Here is a 22,006-nt window from a genome sequence, read left to right on the forward strand (position 1 = left end):
TTTCTTTTATATCTCTTAATGGTTCCTCCCGAGAATCATCTGAGATAAAAGGCATGTCTCCCGCCCCAGCAGCTCCTCCTTCTGATCCGCTAGCAAAGGACCCCGGGAAGAGGACCTCGGGCATAGGCCACGTTTTCTGCGTCCCTTCGGTTCCGCGGGGGCGGCAGAGACGGCGGACGCAGAAGGCCCGCCCCTCGTTTTTCCTCCCGGCCCGGGAACTACGCCAGCAGCGGGTCCGCACCCAGGAGCCCCGCCGGGCTTCCTCGGCGACCTTCCCAAGATGGCGCCGCCGAGGGGCCGGGGCCGGGGCCGCCAGCCGCACCGTCCCCGTCCCGCCCCGTGCTGGCGATTGGCTGAGACGACTCGGTGGTGAGCGGTGATTGGGCACAAGGAGACGTGAGCTGGGCGGGACCGGAAGGGGTCTCCGCCTGGGGAGCGGGGGTCCGGGCTGGACGTTAGGCCCTGGGGGATGTGGAGAGCTGGCAGCATGTCCGCGGAGCTAGGGGTCGGCTTCGCCCTGAGGGCGGTGAACGAGCGCGTGCAGCAGGCGGTGACGCGGCGGCCGCGGGTGAGGAAGGGGACCGCGCGGTGACGGTGGGCGGCCGCTTTGAGGCGGGGTGGGGGGGAAACACCTGCGTGTGAATGGGTCGTCACAGTGACGCAGAGGGGTCTCCCGGAGGGGCGGGACCTGCTCGCCGCCTTGGCATTGGCGCGGGTTGCAGAGCCCCCAAAAGGCTAGCAAAGGGGTTCCTCAGCTTACGTCAGGTTTTCTGGAGGTTGGCTTGGTCGGAGCAGAAGGTGTCGGTATCCCGGGAAAATGACCAGTCTCCAGGCAGCGCGATCATTCTCCATCCCGCTTCGTGTTAGGGGTCAGCAGCCTTGGCGGATGGGAGAGGGGCCAGGCCTGTGCCCAGAGGCTGCAGGAGAAGACGACCACTACCAGAGCAGCCAAAGGAGGCCAGGTCTGCCGGAGATCACGTGTGTGGCAGCGTCTCAGCTAGTAGATGCTCAGTAAATGTCAGTCCCCCCACCCCCCTCGCTGGCGCAGGACAGGGTGGATTGGCCCGACTTGGGAGGGAGGCACCAGAGCTGCACTTGCGCGTTTGGGGCAGGAGGAAATTGACCTCCAATCCGAAGCAGTTTACGGGGAGATTTTTTTTTTTTTTCTTTATATATATTTCCTCTCCTGTTGGAAGTTCACTAAACCAAAGGTCAGTATCTTCCCCCCTCAGTGCGAGTTTAAGCTGAATTATGTGGAGTAAGACAGGCTTGAATAGAGAGGTCAAAGTTTTCTCAGATCAAGCATTTATGGTGTTAGAGCTGAGAATGCTGGCCTGGAGACAGAAGACCTGTATTAGTGTAGCCTTTACTTGGCTGTTACTTAGACGTTACCTTGAACAAGTCACTTAACGGTTCGGGCTGTCAGTTTCCTCATATGTACAGGCAATGGAAAGCTCTAAGCTCCCTTCCAGCATTAATTTTTTTGTGATTCTCCAAGAAAAAGCTAGAGATTCCCCTAATAAATAATCACGCTAGGGGTGCTCCCAGTATAACTCTCAGGCAGGTGGGCTGCCTATTCCACTTTTTTCTCTAGAAACTGTCAATTCATCCGCACAGTCCTAGGAGTTATGACATGGTCTCCAAAGGTTGGCAGTGCAGCCCTCAGAAGGAAGGGAAAACTCTTTGCTAATCATTGTAACTTTTCAGGCCCTTTGAGAACTCTGTGATTCTGTAAAAATTCCAGAGGGTGATGGGGTACATGAAAACTGAGCCATATGGGGATAGGTGAATCTCTTCCCTGTGTGGATTTGGTTATAGCAGAGTCCAGGGAAGCCACTCTTTATGTAATGGCCATGACAGGGGGGTCAGCTAGGTCTAATCCTGAGTCCAGAGCCTTCTGTGTCCTTGGCTCAGTTCTGCCGCTGGTTCTTGATTAGATGGTACAATAAGTTACAGAGTTGCCCTAAGCAGGCTGCTTTTGAGAGTGCCTGTGGGTAATACTGATAATTACACCAGGACCCAGATGAGTTTCCAAGACTGTTGACCTCGGGGTTTCAGAAGCCAGAAGCGGCCTCCCTTCTAGTCAGAGAGCAATGCCTTCTCTTGACAAAGTGATTCTTAAACCTCCAACCTTGGCATGCAAGAGACTCATCCAGAGAGCTTGATTTAAAGGAGATTCGCAGACTCCAGACTGAGATTCAGATCCAGTGGGTCTGGAGCAGGACCCAGGTGATGCTGATACTGTCGGTCAAAGACCAGGCTCTACGGAAATCCTGCTCTTAGTTACCTGCCCAGCTCTCCTGAGAGAGAAAGGTCCTCTGCTAGATGTTAAGGTAGCTAGCGTATTAGAGTTAGATGCCACGCATACAAAAGACGTTTGATCAACATCATTTGACACTGATCTCCCTGCAGTATTGGAAAAATGGATCTTCCAGAATGCCAAGTTAAAGATCTCTGCCAGTCTCTTCTACAGGATGTCCTACAGGGCTTATTGGGATAATATTTCCAACCTTTGATTCATCTGGGTCTTTTCCTCTTGGCAGGAACTCCCAGCCATCCAGCCCCGGCTAGTAGCGGTCAGCAAAACCAAACCTGCAGACATGGTGATCGAGGCCTACAGTCACGGGCAGCGCACTTTCGGGGAGAACTATGTAAGAACCCTTTTCCACACTGCCCTCGGAAGAGTCACGTATGCCAGGCTTCTGACTTGTTCTGTTTTTACCCTCTAGGTTCAGGAACTGCTTGAAAAAGCATCAAATCCTAAAGTAAGTGGAATCTGAATTCTTTAGTTTGTATCTCAGTCTTGGCTGTTCAGTTGAAATTTAGACCCACGTCGGTGGTTGAGTTTTAGAGCCGGAGGTCGGGCTGGCGGTAGAAATGTCTGCGTTAACCTTGAGCCCTAAACATTTCTCATCTAGATTTTCTTTCTTTCTTAAGATCATAGTTTTCTCCTTTGTGGCTTTTTGAAAATGGTGATTTTTAGGAGCTTGCTGTAATCTTGGATCCTTTTGAGATTTGAAAGCTTTAATCAGTTTATTCTTAATGGGCAATATCTGAAAGAAGGAGAGAGTTGATGGGAACAAGGAAGAGAAATAGAACAGAAGCCTTCAGGTTTTCTCTAAGTATCCTTAGGAGCCTGACGGAAGATGACAGTAGTGGTTTATTGCATAGAGGGGAAAGGTCAGAAGGCAGCGTGCAAGGTATGTGGGCGGGCAAGGCCTCCGCACAGTCTAAGTCAAACACGATCACCTCTTTCTCTTCAGATTCTGTCTTCGTGTCCTGAGATCAAATGGCACTTCATTGGCCATCTACAGAAACAAAATGTCAACAAGTTGATGGGTAAGATAAAACTCTAAATATGAAGACACAATTTTTTCATCATTGTATCACTTACGGTACCTTCTGTGGAAGAGAGAAGATTTTAGAGTATTCCTGATTCACCATTTGTGCTTTGGAGTTTCTTTGGGGAAAGAAATCTTAGTTCCTTTTTCAATTTTTTTTTTTCGATTGAAGTATAGCTGATTTACAATGTTGTGCCCATCTCTGCTGTGCAGCAAAGTGACTCAGTTATACACACATATGCATTCTCTTTTTATATTCTTTTCCATTATGGCTTATTACAGGATGTTGAATATAGTTCCCTGTGCTCTACAGTAGGACCTTGTTGCTTATCCATTCTATATATAATAGTTTGCATCTACTAACCCCAAACTCCCAGTCTGTCCCTCTCCCTCCCCCGCCCCCCTTGGCAACCACAAGTCTGTTCTCTGTGTCTGTGAGTCTGTTTCTGTTTTGTAGATAGGTTCATTTGTGCCATATTTTAGATTCCACACATAAGTGATATCATATGGTATTTGTCTTTCTGACTTACTTCACTCAGTATAATCATCTCTAGTTGCATCTGTGTTGCTGCAGATGGCATTAGGAAATCTTCGTTCTTAATATAAGGGAAAACATCATGTAAGAAAAGAATGAACTCACAATTGACTGGGTAATATATACTTGGAAACCTACCCTACCTCACATTAGGTATTTTTTTGTGGTCTTTGAAATAAATTATAAGGAATTAAAGCCCATAAAATTTTTCAGCTGGCAAAGGAGACACTTTTGTCCTTTTTGCTTTAAATGAAAGGCTACAGTAAATAAAATGCAATAATGTACAATACTACAAGTAAAGTATATAATAATAAAATACAATATACAGTAACATACAGTAAATAAAGTAAAATTAAGAATTAACTATAGAAAGACTTAACTGCATGAAAATGACAGGTGGAGATCTTCCTGAATAACTGCATACTTATTTCTCTCAAGGTGTCAAAATTAAAGTAACCTGTATTTATTTTTTAAAACAGCCTTATTGAAGTATAATTGACATACAATAAATTGCACATATTTAATTTGATAAGTTTTGACATATGTTTGCACTTATGAAACCATCACAAGAATCATGGTCTTAAACATATTCAGAATGGCCATCATCAAAAATTATACAAATAATAAATGCTGGAGAGGGTGTGGAGAAAAGGGAAACCTCCTTTTCTGGAAATGTAAATTGATATAGCTAATACGGATATAGCTAATAGGGAGAACAGGATGGAGGTTCCTTAAACTAAAAATAGAACTGACATATGATCCAGCAATCCCACTCCTGCGCATATATCCAGAAAAGATGAAAACTCTAATTCGAAAAGATACAAGCACCCCAGTATTCATAGCAGCACTGTTTACAATAGCCAGAACATGGAAGCATCCTGAGTGTCCATCAACAGATGAATGGATAAAGAAGATGTGGTACATATACACAATGGAATATTACTCAGCCATAAAAATGAATGAAATTCTGCCATTTGCAGCAACATAGATGGACCTAGAGATTATCATACTAAGTGAAGTAAGGCTGAGAAAGACAGATATATGCTATCACTTATATGTGGAATCTAAAAAAAAAAAAGGTACAAAATGAACTTATTTACAAAACAGCATCAGACTCACAGACAGGAAACAAACTTATGACTACCAAAGGGGAAAGGGGTTGGGGGAGGGATAAATCAGGAGTGTGGGATTAACAGATACACACCACTATGTATAAAATAGATAAACAACAAGGTCCTACTGCGTAGCACAGGGAACTATATTCAGTATCTTGTAATAACTTTTATGGGAAAAAAATCAGAATATATGTAACTGAATCACTTTGCTCTATACCTGAAACTAACACAATATTGTAAATCAACTATACTTCAATTTTTAAAAAAAAGAATGCAAATAAGGTGATTAGCATATTACCTGGAGGATTTCAGTGTTTAATAAACGTAAGCTGCTGATGTTGCTTCTGTCTTGTTGTTTTTTACCTGAGGCAAGACTCAGTGCATCTTTGGGAAAGAAGTTGGTTTTGAAGGGAGTTGGTATCTCCCTTAGCTGTCAGTGGTCATTCTGATGTCCTTGTTGAATAAGAGCATCCCCATCCCAGGAAGTTTAAAGACATGGAGATATCAGGCCCAGGGAGCACTTTAGCTTTCACTCTTTAACCTTTCCTTATTGTTATCTTGGCCTGTTTCTCTCAGTTTGAACTGAGATTTAATCAGATCAAATCTGCCATTCAGAATCTCTACAATTACCAGCTTCTTTTTTTTTTCACTGTTTATTGTTTTTTTAATTCTTATTTCTTTTATTGAAGTATAGTTTATTTTCTTTTTTTTAATATTTATTTATTTATTTTTGGCTGCATCAGGTCTTAGTTGCAGTGTGTGGGCTTCTCTCTAGTTGTGGCATGCAGGCCCTCTAGTTGTGGCACGTGGGCTCTGTAGTTGTGACGTGCAGGCTCCAGAGCACGTGGGCTCTGTAGTTGCAGCACACGAGCTCTCTGGTTGTGGCGCACGGGCTCAGTAGTTGCGGCGTGTGGGCTTAGTTGCCCCACGGCATGTGGTATCTTAGTTCCCTAACCAGGGATCGAACTCACGTCCCCTGCATTGGAAAGTGGATTCTTAACCACTGGACCACCAGGGAAGTCCCTAAGTATAGTTGATTTTCAATGTTGTGTTAGTTTCAGATGTAAAGCAAAGTAATTAAGATAGATAGATAGATAGATAGATAGATAGATAGATTCTTTTTCAGATTCTTTTCCCATATAGGTTATTGCAAAATGTTGAGTATAGTTCCCTGTGCTATACAGTAGGTCCTTGTTGGTTATCTGTTTTATATATAGTAGTGTGTATATGTTACTCCCAAACTCCTAATTTATAAACTATTAGTCTGCCACCTGATTGTAGCACATCATCACCTCCCTTTCCTTATTCGTATTTTCCGATTAGACAGCAATGGGCTGACATTCGAACTTAATATCTAGTAAACTGTCACGTAAGTCTTAGCAGAACTGAGACTTAACTGTCCTCTTCCTGGGAAATTATTTTCCTGTCTACCAAGAAAAGCTTTGTGGTGTGTTGCTTGCTGCGGTCAGGTGAGTGAAGAATGACCTGGCCTCTTTCTCGTTACAGCTGTCCCCAATCTCTTCATGCTGGAAACAGTGGATTCTGTGAAGCTGGCAGACAAAGTGAACAGTGCGTGGCAGAAAAAAGGTTCTCCCGAAAGGTTAAAGGTTATGGTCCAGATTAACACCAGCGGAGAGGAGAGTAAGTGACCAGACCTGGACTGCAGACTTTTCTCCCCTTAGGATGGTTGTACCTCAGGAAGAATGGCAGGCCTAAGCATCTGATACCTAAGGTTACAGAAAGAAGTCACAGGCCTTTAAGGAAACTGTTGTATGTAGGGTCTCGTCACAGTGACATCCAAACCTGTCCACGTGTAATTCTTTAATACATCATGGTTTGTTATTTCCTAATTTTTGAGGAGGTGGGCAAGGGGAATCGAGAAGGGCATTGTGACTTTGATCCTGAAAATTCTCAGAGGTCACCATCCCTCCTGAAAGAGATTGCAGTTTTACATGTATAATACTTCTCAGGACCTAACAAAACTATTTAATGTTACATTAGGAGAAAATCGAAGAAATACCACTGAGTACCAATCAGTGAATATGTTTATGGGGCTTGGGTTAACAATGTAAAATAGTAAACAGAACCTGGGCTCTGAAATCAGACAGACCTGGAGTCTGAGCTCCACCACTTGCAGCGTTGTAACCTTGAGTAACGTACCTAACCTCTCCACGCTTCACTGCCTTATCTGGCAGTGCAAGCAGGGCAGTACTCCCAAGGGTGTTGTGAGGCTTGAACGTGGAAATGGAGGTAAAGCTGTTGCTATAGAGCCCTGAGCGTCTTACCTGTTAGCTCTTTGTTAAGAATAAGTGTTTACAGACCAGTCATTTGCCTACAAAGCTTAGGCTGAAGGAACAAGCATGGGGCCTAGAGTCAGGCTACCTGGATCCACATCCCAGTTCCACATTTCCTGGTTGTGTGACCTTGGGAAAGGTACTTGGTTTCCCGGTGCCTCAGTCTCCCCCTCTTTAGAATGGAGAAAGTAAGAGTACTTACTTCATCCAGTTACTGCATTTAATGAAAAGCTCTAAGGACTTGGCACATGTGCCTGGCACAGAAGTGTTCAGTAAATTTTAACAATTATCGTTATATGTACATGTACCTAGATTCTACAATACATTATCAATATGGGTAAATCTGAAATTGACTCCAGATCAAGTCTGTTACGTCATTTCCTGATCAGTGGCTGTCCTTTGCCCCAATTAAAGATTGGTGGATGTTACCATCTCCATTTGTTAAATTAGAGAAGGACAGTATCCATCCTCATAACTGTGTAACAAATAATCATTTGCTGCAGACTCCTCCTCTGCTTGTTAATTAGCGAGTTCAGTTAAATTTTGCAAGTTATAGTCAAAACTATGTAATATATACTTCATTTTTTATTTTTTTACAATTCTAATAAATTAATAAAACGGTAGAAATACCAGATTTGGAAAAATAATTCTCGGGTTAATCTGGCATTTTGGCGATGTGAATCTTCTTGGTGTTTCAAGAAAAGCAGTGTTCTTTCTTTTCCTTCTACTCTAGCTGTTCTCAGATGCTGAGATAGAATAAAGAGAATCCAGTTTAGAGCTCTTCCCTTGAGAAACTCAGAACCAGGTCAGAAGGGGAGTAACACACACGGAGACCTCAATGTAAAGTCACTCTTTTGGTCTTGAGGACAAGTTCTTCCAAGAAGTCCTCTTGTCTGAGAGCCACCTCCTCCGTCATAAGGAAGGGGTGAGAAGGGGCTCTCCTCTGGCTTCCTGGAACATCTTGGTATGTTCTACGTGTCTTCTGTTTCTTTTTGTGAAGGCAAACACGGCCTGCCCCCTGCAGAGATGGTGGCCGTGGTGGAACACATAAGCGCCAAGTGCCCCAGCCTGGAGTTCGTGGGGCTGATGACCATCGGGAGCTTCGGGCACGATCTTAGTCGAGGACCGAACCCAGACTTCCAGGTACTCGGGGCCCGGGGTGGGGCGCTGCTCACGTGCCAATCAAGCATCCGGTGAGGTGCTGGAGCAGGGCTGGCTGCTGCCGTCAACTCCACAGACATCCCGGGCGTTGCCTGTCATGTTATATGATTACCCTCTTCTGGAACTCTCCTCATACGGGACACAGAACAGGTCCCCAAACCTCCAGAGACCCTTCTCGGCTCAGTGTGAACCTGCCTGACACGGTCTTTAGAGAAAATGAGCTCTGACTTCCTCCCCAACGACTGACAGCTTTCTTGAAAAGGAGGAGAATTTGCTAAAAAAAAAAAACCTTTCAGTAACTTCTGGCAATTTTTTTAAAACATTTTTTTCTATCTTTTTAAAAAATTTTATTTTATTTATTTATTTTTGGCTGCATGGGGCCTTCATTGCTGCGTGCGGGCTTTCCCTAGTTGTGGTGAGCGGGGGCTACTCTTCGTTGCGGTGCGCGGGCTTCTCATTGCCGTGGCTTCTCTTGTTGCGGAGCATGGGCTCTAGGCGCACGGGCTTCAGTAGTTGTGGTGCGCGGGCTTAGTTGCTCCGCAGCACATGGGATCCTCCCGGACCAGGGATCGAACCCGTGTCCCCTGCATTGGCAGGCGGTTGCTTAACCTCTGCGCCACCAGGGAAGTCCACTTCCAGCAATTTTAACAGGCCTTGAAACCATGAGGAATAAAGAATCTCTGTCAGAGATGTTGAGATTCAGCCGCTTTCAGGCATCCTCGGAGAAGGCAGGGATAAATGGATGTCACACTCGTCTCTCTGTCAGGTGTTACTGTCCCTCCGGGAGGAGCTGTGCAGGAAGCTGAGCATTCCTGCCGACCAGGTGGAGCTGAGCATGGGCATGTCCATGGACTTCCAGCATGCGGTGAGTGTCCTCCCCGGCGCCCTCAGTGCCTCAAGTTCGGGTCCAAAGGCCCCCAGCAACAATGTGTTTTTGCTACAGAAAAACCTCGTTGTAGCGTTAGGTGCCCAGGAGTGCTGGCTCTCACCTATACTAGCATCCCCAGCCGCTTCTTTTTTGAAATGAAGTGTATAGGAATTATAGCCCCACACATAATTTTTTAAATTAATTCCCTAAGTGGAATCTAAAGGAAAATAAGAAGAAATTAAACTACAGCTTCTTAAAAAGGCATTTCACTGTGTTCATGCTTGGGCGTGGCTACATGACAGTAAGTCATGACGAAGTAGTCTGATGCCTCGTCGTGCGTGTAGATTCACCACGATGGCAGCAGCTCTAAGTACGTTCTGACAGGTGTGCTGTATTAACAGCTCACATACGTGATCTTCTGGGGCAGTGAATAACTTGATAAGTGTTCCAAAAATCACACTATAAACTTTCCTCCAGGTATACAGTAGGAGCTCGTGTGGAAAATAGAATAACTAAAGCAATGCAAAAATACTTTGTGTTTATAAGTAAAATGGAATTAGATCCTGTGCTCAGGAGGATCTAAGCCGCGCCACGTAGCTTGCAACATCTTAGGCCCCTGAGCAGGGATCGAACCCGGCCCCCTGCAGTGGAAGCACGGAGTCCTAACCGCTGGACCACCAGGGAAGTCCCCTTACTTATTTCTTAAACACCCTCTCCTGGTGAACCACTGCCCCATAGTCCTCTGCAGCTGCGTCATCGTTGTCCTTCCGAGAAGCCCCTCAGATGAGGCGCAGCTTCAGCGTCTGCTGCGTTTCATTACATTAAACTCAGCCCTCGGTACTCCTTTCCCACAGATTGAAGTGGGATCTACGAATGTCCGAATAGGAAGCACCATTTTTGGAGAGCGAGATTACTCCAAGAAAGCTGCCCCCGACAAGGCTGCAGCAGAGCTGAAGGCCCCGGCGGCGGAGGTGGCCCGGGCACACTGAGCAGCGGCCCAGCCCAAGGGCCGGGTCCAGGAAGACTGACTACACACTACTCTGGGCTTTCGCTTCCACGTGCCCCACGTCACAGCACGACCACACCCTCCTCGGGACCTGGAAAGAGCACGCCGACCATTATGTGCGTCGATGGAAACCATCTGACTTAGTGTCTGACGCAGGAAGCTCACTTCAAGCAGTGACTTTGGATTGGATTTGAGGAATCCAGACTTTTCTGCAGAACAGGTACCTGGGCACTAGTCAGGAGTTGAGTTCAGGCTTGAACATTGCCCAGGAGCACCAACCAACCCATGAATGCCTTTCCCAGGTTCAAACTTGCTGACTGTCGATGCCTATAATCACCAAAGTCAGAGGGATTCTCACTTGTCGTCCACTTCAATAGAAAGTTCCCTGTTACCAACTCCGTACAGACCCCACTGAGTAGCCATCTCTGCTGCTCTGGAGCAGCGTGGTTTCTGCCCCCAGTCTCCACCCCAGCCAGTAAGCGTCGGTCTCCACTCTGGAATGGCAGTACAGGTAACTTCAGGACCTGCCTTGAGTTAGTCCTCCAGACCCACATTGTGGCTGATGAGAGCTGTGTCCTCAGCCACCGTGTGGTGCTGACCCTGAAAATTACAGGGCAACTAACATAAGCGGTCCTTGGGCCTTTCTAACGTCTTCCTCCAGAGACAGGACTTTGAGCTTTTGCCCTGGGCCCTACGGTGATGACCATCAAATGATACGATTTTTCCGCCACCATAGTCCCCGTTATGATGATTTCTTATCTCATAGCTCCCCAGATATGAAAGATTCCCTCAAAGCCAGTTCAGGCTCACAGTTTCAACAAAGCCTGGCTTTGAGGTTCCTGTTCCTGGGAGCACTTTTTAGGCATATTTATAGCCTCCCCTCCCAACCATGTTTATAAGGCAGAATTTTGCAAGTCTTGACGTTAATGGACTAGCTAGCTCTTCAAAACCCAGAAAGCACAATTCTCGGATAGTCACAACAGACAACTGTAGTCTGGGTCGTTGTTTGTTTTCTAGGTGGGTTTTTCTTACTTATTCAAGCCCCAGTCTCTAATTTTATGAAACAACTTCCATTAAGCTCCTGCCGAAATGAAATTTTGTAAAACTTAAACCATTATGATTCCTGTACTGTTTCAATCAAAGCTATAGTGTGATATTTCAGTCTATTAAATAAAAATGTGAGTTTGAATTATGCCATCTATGCCAATTACAAAGCGATTAAAAGATTTATTTTCTCCATCTGGTGTAGTGAGTGAGTATAACAGGAGGGGGGCCTTGGACCCGATAGGAAGCCACTGTGCCCGTCACTGGCATCGTACAGCTTTGGAGAAGGGCTTCCTGTGGGTCACAGATACAGCCAAAGCCAGACTGCGGATGAAAGAGGGATTCTGAACTTCTAAGAGCAAGAAAGTGAAATGTTGGCATTTCAGGAACTGCAAGAATAAAGAGGTTGCCTCTTGCTGTAAGAAAATCTTAAAACTGCCTCTAGGTGGCGACATTGGCTAACCTGAGGGGCGAGCTTTGGCGCGCCACTGACCCCAGACTACTCTAGAAGAGGCTGTCATCCGAAGTCTCACCCCTTATTTTTTTTTTCAAATTTGCCTGGGAGTGGGTACAGGGTAGGGGGCCCGGGAGCCCAAGAGTGCGCCCCGCCCACTGCTCACAGCATCCGCCACCTCCTCCAGGCTGCCCTCCCGGTTCTCCAGTCAGACGCTGCCCCCTGTCACCCCTTCTTTTAAGGCAGAAACAGAAGGCAGGGAGGACACGATTCTCCCAAGTGATATGGCCGACTCTTGCAGAGTCACAGGTTCTTCCAGATACAGCGTTTCTTTTCGAATTCGGCTGAGGGTCCTGAGGGTGGCTGTGGAACCTTTGGGTGAGAAACGGGTCTGAGCAAGACAGCCCTCTGGCTTGTGCCTGGAAATCAAGAACAATGAAGCAGGGGAGCCCGGAGAGACGGACTCAAACCCAGATCAGGAAAGGAAACCAAAGTATGTCTGTCCGGTATGCCCACCACAGGCCGGGACCTTTTGCGGAGAGAAAACAGCAAAGTTGTGACTTTGTCTTTTGTTACACGGGCCGGGCATGAGTACTCACAGATTTGCATCAAAGCCGTGACAGTATCCACAGCATGTTTCCGGAGTGACAACAGCACGCTGTCCTGGGTCGGACCCACCCAGGCAGCCCGTCTCTGTGACGATACTGTCAACCTCCTGGGCCCCGCTCTGCTTGGTGCCACTCAGAGCCTCCCAGTAACCCATCAAGGCTCTGTCCTCTGGAAGTTCCTCCCAGACTCATTGCACCTCTTAATAAAGCAACGTCTTTATAGTCCAACTGTACTCCTCTCCCCGCTTTTTTAATCATTCATGGCACATAAAGCACCATCCCCTACATCCGCTTGTTTTGCCCTCACGGCAGCAGGTAGGGTGATTTAGGCTGTTGGCCGGTGTCCCTTCGCAGACGGCTCGGAGGCCCAGAGAAGGTTCAGTGTGCTCCTTGCCTGAGGTCAGAGTGGGTTGGTGGCAGGACAAGAAATAAACTCAAGACCTTTGATTCCCGTTCCAGAGCTTGGTCACCACACCACACCACATTGGTCTCTTCTGTTGGCTCAGGCTTTAATAGTTAGTAAGCGGCATATTCTTAGATTTATAAGCTTCATTTAGTTTAGGGTTTTTTTGGTTTTTGGTTTTGGTTTTAGTTTTTTTTGCTTTTTTTTTCCGGCAGTGCCACACAGCTCGCGGGATCTTAGTTCCCTGACCAGGGATCGAACCCGGGCCACCACTGGATTGCCAGGGAACTCCCTGTAAGCTTCATTTAAGAGAACCTTCTTAAAAAAAAAAAAGAGAGAAACTTCTTACCATGATAGAAATGTATGTTTTCCAGCCTGCAGTCATTGTTGAGAACTGACACATCTTGATGCAGAACAAACTTTGAAACCACAAGTAGAGGGGATGAGAAGGAAGGAGAGAATTAAACGCAGCCTGAGTGAAATCAGCCTTCCCCTTCTTTTACCCTGTTTCCCCCCAAACAGATTCAAACTGTGCCACAGGCTGCAGGGCTCAGGGTGTGCCGGACTGTGTCCTCCTGCCCCCAGAGCTAGATGGGCAGTGAATTCTGTTCCCCAAGGCTGGGCCGGGAGGAAGGAGGTCAAATGGGACATTCTGAAAATCCAAGACATCCTAGTTCTTCAGACAAGAAATGGCCCTGGGCTTCCCACCAAAGCACTGGAGGAGGAAGGCCTCGCCCCCAGTCCCTGGAGGGCTTCTATGAGGATGGATGTGCAGTGGTGCAATTGAACTGATTTGCTCCGGGAACTGCGGCTGTCTTTACCATGAAATCAGTTGAATGCTATTACATCAGCCTCGTGACTAAGAGCGAAAGAATCCAGCCGTCCACGAGATGTTTTACTAATCTGCTCCCCCCTCAAGAAGCTTGTTTGAGGTAAAGAGAGGGTCCTTCTTTCCCACCCGCGTTGCTCCCACCGCACCCAGCAGCACCCAACTTGCACCCAGTTTGTAGATACTCGGGCTGCGTGTGGCTGAGCAGCGATTCACAAGGTAGAGTTCTAGAAGCACCTCAAGGTCCCAGGGGACCTCAGAACTAACACTCTTTTTTTCTATCAACTGCAGCACAGTGAGCTGACATGGCACGCAGTGGGGACAGAGGTGAGGGGTGTTTTCGGCAACACTCTTGTATTTAAAATGAACACAAGCTTCGGCTCCTGATTTGAGACCACAAAGGAGCAGAAGGCATCCTTGGAGTGCCGAAGGCCTTCTCGAAGGTTCTTTCCGTGAGCTGGCTTACTGCGCTCCTGCTGGGACTCCCCTACCCCTGCACCAGCAGAGGCACGCCGCTCCCCAGCTTCAGAGCTAAGCTTGACCCAGCTGCCAATCTCCAAAATAAAATCAATGTGTGACCTTATTCACCAGCTGTACCGAAGAAACTAACTCAAACTAGGGCCAACTTTGAAGCCAAAAAGGGAAGATGAGAAGTTGGGAGAGAGAGAGAGAAAGAGGAGGGGGGAAGAAAAAACTTGGCTGGACATGAAAGGTGTCTTGTCTGTCTGTTCCCCATTAGGCGCAATTCTCTTGCAATCTGCAGCCTCGACATAATTCTCTTGACCAGAAACTCTCCAGAGAGATAGTGTCAGAAGGAAAAACAAACAGAATAGCATCTCTGACAGCAAAGTCACTTAAAAACCTATTTGGGGGTGGGGATGGGGGAGAGATGTCAGCTCTTAGGAGAGGGCGCTCCTCAGCAGGCCACATGCGGAGGACCACTCGCCCTGGGACAGACAGGCATGGGAGGGAGTGCCCAGGAGCGAGCTGGTGGGGAAGCAAAACCCCAAGTCCTCTGCCCTCCCAGCCCCTCTGATGCCACACGACCCCCCTTGCCTGGATTTCTCAACTGTGCACTCAACACAAAACCCCACGGTGCTGGGCTTTGCACAGCCTGCGTTGCATTGAGGGGACTTCAGAAGGATTACCTTAGGAAAAAGTGGGCCCAATTTGTCCTAACTCCACTTCTCGTTTCTGACTGCCACCAGCAGCCAAAGGCCGAGAACCCAGCTCTCCCTGTAAGCTGGCAGCCAGCTACCCAGGCTGCAAGGCCTGTCCCCCCAACCCCCTTTGACCTGCCTTTGAGCAAAGCCTTCAAGTGTTCAAAGCCCCGCCCTTGCCTGCAGGAGCCTGGGGGTTAGGATTCTGGAGTCGGGGGTGCAGAGCGGGAGAGAGCACAGTTCTGCACTCAAGTTTCTGGGGCAGGCATCCTGTTATAGGAGAGGGCTTTTTTTTTTGTTTTTTATAAGGAAGAAAAACTAATAAGAAGAAAAAAATAAGAGCTTTCCCCTGCCTTTCGGACTTGTTTATTGCTGGGATATCTGATTTCAGCAGAGGAAGCCGGCACTGGAGCAAGGTTTTTATTGGCCGCGAGCAAGAGGCATTCAGGCTTTGCCTTTGATTTGGCTTCTCCAGAACTGGAGGCACAGAAGAGCCCTTGCTGCTTTGGTGGAGCTGCTCCGTACTTCGGGGTCCCCCGAACTCCCTGTTTCTGCAGTAGCAACAAAAATGCCCTTTGGAGGACGAGGGTGGAGTGAGGGGGACCCAGAGTGGAAGGTGGCCTCGTGGACATTTCAGAAGAGAGAGCAAAATAGGGGACAAAGGTTTAAAAAGTTCTGAAATTGGCTCCAGGGCTGTGCTCTCTGCCCCCCTTCCCCCAAGTGGGGACCTGGAGGAGGGAAGGTCTGGTTTGGATGAAAGCTCAGTGTCTCTAGCTGACGGGGCTAGGCAGGCTGCTCGGAGGGCCAGGCCTGATGGTTTCAATGTGTGGGGAAGATACAGCCAGATCTGCAGAGGGGGCCCTGCCAACGGCACGCCTCAGCTGGGCTGGCAGGCTCTGGGGAGGGGCTGGCCAGCTGGGCCACAGGCCCCCCCAGGGCTCTCCACAGACACCTTTGTGCCCAGACAGCAGCCGTTTGGTGTCTGGAGCGCCAGCCACAGTGACCTGCCCTCCAGTGCTGGCTTCCTGCCTCCCGCTGCCTTCCAAAGGGGGCACCTCCTCCCTCGCAGAAAGAGAGGGTGTCCCTCCATTGGGGGGCCTCTGGGTGAGCCCAGCCAGTTCACGCTCTCCCTTTTTTCCTCCCTGCATCCTACATCTATCTTTCCCTCGGATCCCCCTGCCCACCTTTCCCCCACAAACCACTGGTGATGGGAAGGACCCTGAGACTGAGGACTCTTGAGTGTCTTTGCTTTACTGCTATAGCCATCCATGGGCAGGAGCCTGCTGCTGCGGGTGCCGGGACTTTGGGGCCCGCGCGGATGGTGGAGGGCAGCCCCTCTGGCGGGAAGAGGCTTCTGCCCGGGTACGGCCCGCTTCCCGTTCCAGATTTGCGACCAGAAGGTCCACAGGAGAGCCACGTTCTTCCCCTCCCCGGGCCTCACAGCATCTGTGTGTGCCTGTGTGACGGGTCGAGGGCCTGTCTCCATCACTGAGCACGTGGCCCAGCCGAGGTGGGCGCCGTCCCCGGCGTGCTCCGCTCACCTGTGAGGTCCAGGCCCGCTTTGGCAGCCACTGTGCCGTTTGGCGCTCTGAACTGAGGCCCAGAGCCTCCCTCTGGCAGGGGTGGGGAAGCGGGAACAGGGCTCTCACTGTGTCCGCTGCAAGGAACCCGGGCATCAAAAGGATTTTATGCAGTGAGTTTGGGAACATACTCCCAGGGAGAGGAGCTGCGGGAAGACGTGCAGAGGAACCACGCTGGGGCCGGGGAGCTGTGGGCGCACACACACGCGCGCGCGTGCGCGCAAGCACGCACACGCACACGCACGCACACGCATGGCCACGAGGCTTGCTCCAAGACTGACACCCGTCTGTCTGTGTCTGAATCCCAAATCTGGTCCTCGCCAGCCAAATTCCCGTGGGCCAAAGACTAACCCCCTTGGTGCCTTGGTTCCCTCATCTGTAAATAGGGCCTCACGGTGTCCTTGTGACCGAACCTGGCACATCGTAGGCGCTCAGGAAGCATCAGGGACCAGCACTGGACCCAGCCGGCTGGGCTTTGCAGTCTGTTGCAATCTCCACGGAGCATCGGGGCAGAGCGCTGATGGACGGAGCAGATAAGGACTGTCGGGAAAACTGCCTCCTTCCTTCAGAAATGAAACACGAGCCTCTGAGGCCGAGGAGGAAGGGGACCCTCCGACAGGCAATTAAAGCTCGGAGTGCCCGGCAAGCTTCCCTCGTGGGTCTCTCACCAAGTCCTGCTGACATAGGAGGCTGGATGGGGGCAGTGGAAAGGGCAGCTTCCCCTTCACAGGCTGGCCGAGCACGGAAACCCAAGCCTCCCTTCCAGTCCCCCTAGCTTGAAAGGAAAGGCCCAGCTGGAGACTGGGGCACAAAAACAGCAAAATCAGCCCAGAGTGAAACCAAAACTAGACACTGGCTCACACACTCTGGGCGTCAAGGCTGTAGCCACACACCCTTGCTCTCTGAGTGCAGCCCCTGGACAGGAGGCCCAGAGCGAGGGTCCTGCTACTGCATTTCTCCCCTCCACCCCTCCCATGGGCCTTGCGGGGCCCCAAGGCAGCCTGACAGGTCTTAGGGAATAGAGCCCACCTCCCGCAAAGAAGCCTGACCTTGGCCTTCCAGAGAGAAAGAGAGATTGGATGTACAAGAGGACAGGAGAAGAAAGGAGAAAGAAAAGCACAGAGAGGGGGAAAGAAGCAGAGGGAGGTGACAAGCAAACGGCAAAGGGCCAGTTCCAGAACCCCCAGCCCCTGCCCCACCACGGGCCAGCCAGGTGCCAAGAGGACAGCTGTCGCAGGGAACTGGGGTTCCACGCAAAGACTGACTTTTCCAGCAAGCTGGAAATCCACTCTGCCAGGCTGTGTGTGAGTAACGTTTCTCTGAGGCTCCCCTGTGACTGGAGGGGCTTCCCACGTGCTGCAAGTGGTGGGGAGTGACCCATGGGAAGGGAGCAGTAGTTTTGGGAGAGGGCAACAGTGGCCCAGAGCATCAGACGTGGGAATCTAAGGACAGACACTGGGTGGGGAAGCTCCTGAAAGCTGGATTTGCAAACCCACGGTCACGCAAGGATGCTCTCCCAGGTCTGAGGCCTCCTGCCCCAGCTGCTCCTACAAAGAGCAGAGAACTAAAAGCAGGACTGGGTAACAGCTGCCTCTGGCAGCAGGACTGGAAAGAGGCCCTTGCTTTTCATTATAAGCTCTTCCGTGCTATTTCATTTTTTCACCATATGTGTGTATCCCTTTGATAAAAATAATTTTTGTAAATAGTGGTGAGGGCTGGAAGCAGGCTCAGCTCTCGACAAATGCTTGAGGTTTGCCTTGACCTCAGGCTTCCTGCCTCATGCTTTGCAGAGGGAGAGCCTCCACCTGGCCTAGTGCCCCCGGGTGACCCCAAACACTCCACGCTAGTCTGGGTCGTCCTCCACCTCTCCAGCCACCCAGAATAATGCCCACGACCTCCTCCAGCAGCTCTTGGCTCCTCTTCTGTTTTCTTCAGCGCCGCTTCAGGCCTCCCTGGGGTGTGATGGGCACAGGTGTGTGAGCCTCGGTGCTGGGGCAGGGAGACCAGAGACTGACATCCATGCAACTCATCCACCACAGTGCATGGGGGCAGGTGCGGCAGGTGCAGTGAGAGGGGCGTCCGGAGAGCTGGGGCCCAGCCAGGCTGCTCCAGTGAGCACCCCTGTTACAGCACAGAAAGGAAGAAGACCAGAGAGCCCTCCCGCCACACACACACACACACACACACACACACACACACACACGCACACACAAACTCTTCTTTTGGCCAGAGCTGCTTCTCCTCCCTCCAGGGCCTGAATACTCTGACCCCAGTGGGGCTCAGGGAGAGGGGTGCTGGCCTGCAACTGGGCCCCATCCTCTCGGCTGCCTCTGGAAACAAAAGGCTATGGATGGAGCAGAGCAGAAGCAAGAATATCTACAATTCTGCAGCCCATGAAAGGACAACCACATTCACAGAAAGAGAGACAAAATGAAAAGGCAGAGGACTATGTACCAGATGAAGGAACAAGATAAAACCCCAGAAAAACAACTAAATGAAGTGGAGATAGGAAACCTTCCAGAAAAAGAATTCAGAATAATGATGGTGAAGATGATCCAGGACCTCAGAAAAAGAATGGAGGCAAAGATTGAGAAGATGCAAGAAATGTTTAACAAACACCTAGAAGAATTAAAGAACAAACACCTAGAAGAATTAAAGAACAAACAAACAGGTGAGCAATACAGTAACTGAAATGAAAAATACACTAGAAGGAATCAATAGCAGAATAACTGAGGCAGAAGAACAGATAAGTGACCTGGAAGACAGAATGGTGGAATTTACTGCTGCAGAACAGAATAAAGAAAAAAGAATGAAAAGAAATGAAGACAGCCTAAGAGACCTCTGGGACAACATTAAACGCAACAACATTTGCATTATAGGGGTCCCAGAAGGAGAAGAGAGAGAAAGGACCCGAGAAAATATTTGAAGAGATTATAGTTGAAAACTTCCCTAACATGGGAAAGGAAATAGCCACCCAAATCCAGGAAGTGCAGAGCCCCAGGCAGGATAAACCCAAGGAGAAACACACTGAGACACATAGTAATCAAACTGACAACAATTAAAGACAAAGAAAAATTATTGAAAGCCACAAGAGAAAAACAACAAATAACATAAAAGAGAACTCCCATAAGGTTAACAGCTGATTTCTCAGCAGAAACTCTACAAGCCAGAAGGGAGTGACATGATATACTTAAAGTGATGAAAGGGAAGAACCTACAACCAAGATTACCCGACAAGGATCTCATTCAGATTTGATGGACAAATCAAAAGCTTTACAGACAAGCAAAAGCTAAGAGAATTCAGCACCACCAAACCAGCTCTACAACAAATGCTAAAGGAACTTCTCTAAGTGGGAAACACAAGAGAAGAAAAGGACATACAAAAACAAACCCATAACAATTAAGAAAATGGTAATAGGAACATACATATCGATAATTACCTTAAACATGAATGGATTAAATGCTCCAACCAAAAGACACAGGCTCGCTGAATGGATACAAAAACAAGACCCATATATATGCTGTCTACAAGAGACCCACTTCAGACCTACGGACACATGCAGACTGAAAGTGAGGGGATGGAAAAAGATATCCCATGCAAATGGAAATCAAAAGAAAGCTGGAGTAGCAATACTCATATCAGGTAAAATAGACTTTAAACTAAAGAATGTTACAAGAGACAAGGAAGGACACTACATAATGATCAAGGGATCAATCCAAGAAGAAGATAAAACAATTATAAATACATATGCACCCAACATAGGAGCACCTGAGTACATAAGGCAACTGCTAACAGCTATAAAAGAGGAAATCCACAGTAACACAATAATAGTGGAGGACTTTAACACCTCACTTACACCAATGGACAGATCATCCAAACAGAAAATTAATAGGAAACACAAGCTTTAAATGACACAATAGACCAGATAGATTTAATTGATATTTATAGGACATTCCATCCAAAAACAACAGATTACACTTTCTTCTCAAGTGCACATGGAACATTCTCCAGGATAGATCACATCTTGGGTCACAAATCAAGCCTCAGTAAATTTAAGAAAATTGAAATCATATCAAGCATCTTTTCCAACTATGACGCTATGAGATAAGAAATCAATTACAGGGAAAAAAACGTAAAAAATACAAACACATGGAGGCTAGACAATACATTACTAAATAACCAAGAGATAACTGAAGAAATCAAAGAGGAAATCAAAAAATACCTAGAGACAAATAGATAACAAAAACACGACGATCCAAAACCTATGGGATGCAGCAGAAGCAGTTCTAAGAGGGAAGTTTATATCAATACAAGCCTACCTCAAGAAACAAGAAAAATCTCAAGTAGACAACCTAACCTTACACCTAAAGGAAATAGAGAAAGAAGAAGAAACAAAACCCAAAGTTAGTAGAAGGAAAGAAATCATAAATATCAGAGCAAAAATAAATGAAATAGAAACAAAGAAAACAATAGCAAAGATCAATAAAACTAAAAGCTGCTTCTTTGAGAAGATAAACAAAATTGATAAAACTTTAGCCAGGCTCATCAAGAAAAAGAGGGAGAGGACTCAAATCAATAAAATTAGAAATGAGAAAGGAGAAGTTACAACAGACACCGCAAAAATACAAAGCGTCCTAAGAGACTACTACAAGCAACTCTATGCCAATAAAATAGACAACCTGGAAGAAATGGACAAATGCTAAAAAAGGCATAACTTTCCAAGACTGAACCAGGAAGAAACAGAAAATATGAACTGACAAATCACAAGTAATGAAATTGAAACTAATTAAAAATCTTCCAGGGCTTCCTGGTGGCGCAGTGGTTAAATATCCGCCTGCCAATGCAGGGGACACGGGTTCAAGCCCTGGTCCTGGAAGATCCCACATGCCGCAGAGCAACTAAGCCTGTGTGCCACAACTACTGAGCCTGTGCTCTAGAGCCCTTGAGCCACAACTACTGAGCCCATGTGCTGCAATTACTGAAGCCTGCATGCCTAGAGCCCGTGCTCCAAAACAAGGGAAGCCACCACAATGAGAAGCCCATGCACTGCAATGAAGAGTAGACCCTGCCCACCACAACTAGAGAAAGCTCGCAAGCAGCAGTGAAGACCCAACGCACCCAAAAATAATTAATTAATTAATTAATTAATTAAAAAAAAAAAACTTCCAACAAACAAAAGTCCAGGACCACATGGCTTCACAGGTGAATTCTATCAAACATTTAGAGAAGAGCTAACACCCATCCTTCCCAAACTCTTCCAAAAAATTGCAGAGGAAGGAACACTCCCAAACTCATTCTATGAGACCACCATCACCCTGATACCAAAACCAGAGAAAGATACTACAAAAAAAGATGACAGACCAATATCACTGATGAATATAGATGCAAAAATCCTCAACAAAATACTAGCAAACAGAATCCAACAACACATTAAAAGGATCATACACCGTGATCAAGTGAGATTTATCCCAGGGATGCAAGGATTCTTCAATATACGCAAATCAATCAATGTGATACACCATATTAACAAATTGAAGAATAAAAACCATATGATCTTCTCAATAGATACAGAAAAATCTTTTGACAAAATTCAACACCCATTTATGAT

At 47.7% G+C, this 22,006-nt stretch overlaps 1 protein-coding gene across 2 annotated transcripts; it reads left to right on the plus strand.

The window, feature by feature from the left end:
* PLPBP (pyridoxal phosphate binding protein) lies at positions 1 to 11,559 on the plus strand. Of its 2 annotated transcripts, XM_019921554.3 has the most exons (9): positions 1 to 568; positions 868 to 1,017; positions 2,544 to 2,651; positions 2,730 to 2,765; positions 3,264 to 3,339; positions 6,498 to 6,632; positions 8,286 to 8,428; positions 9,213 to 9,311; positions 10,169 to 11,559. In XM_019921554.3, the coding sequence occupies exons 1-9, from the start codon at positions 470 to 472 to the stop codon at positions 10,301 to 10,303; spliced, it is 981 nt and encodes a 326-aa protein (XP_019777113.1). In that variant the 5' UTR covers positions 1 to 469; the 3' UTR covers positions 10,304 to 11,559. The 2 variants fall into 2 exon arrangements, with proteins under 2 accessions (XP_019777113.1, XP_004318394.1); XM_004318346.4 differs by lacking the exon at positions 868 to 1,017 and having other exon boundaries at positions 28 to 568.
* The last annotated feature ends 10,447 nt before the right edge of the window (positions 11,560 to 22,006 follow it).

This window comes from Tursiops truncatus, chromosome 21 (assembly GCF_011762595.2).
Source record: "Tursiops truncatus isolate mTurTru1 chromosome 21, mTurTru1.mat.Y, whole genome shotgun sequence".
NCBI lineage: Eukaryota > Metazoa > Chordata > Mammalia > Artiodactyla > Delphinidae > Tursiops > Tursiops truncatus.

Excerpts from the sequence above, each read along its gene's own strand:
- PLPBP (XM_019921554.3), top strand. The coding sequence starts at position 470 with ATGTGGAGAGCTGGCAGCATGTCCGCGGAGCTAGGGGTCGGCTTCGCC. Across the intron at positions 1,018-2,543 it reads CTAGTAGATGCTCAGTAAAT|GAACTCCCAGCCATCCAGCC; the intron begins GTCAGTCCCCCC and ends TCCTCTTGGCAG. Across the intron at positions 9,312-10,168 it reads CCATGGACTTCCAGCATGCG|ATTGAAGTGGGATCTACGAA; the intron begins GTGAGTGTCCTC and ends CCTTTCCCACAG.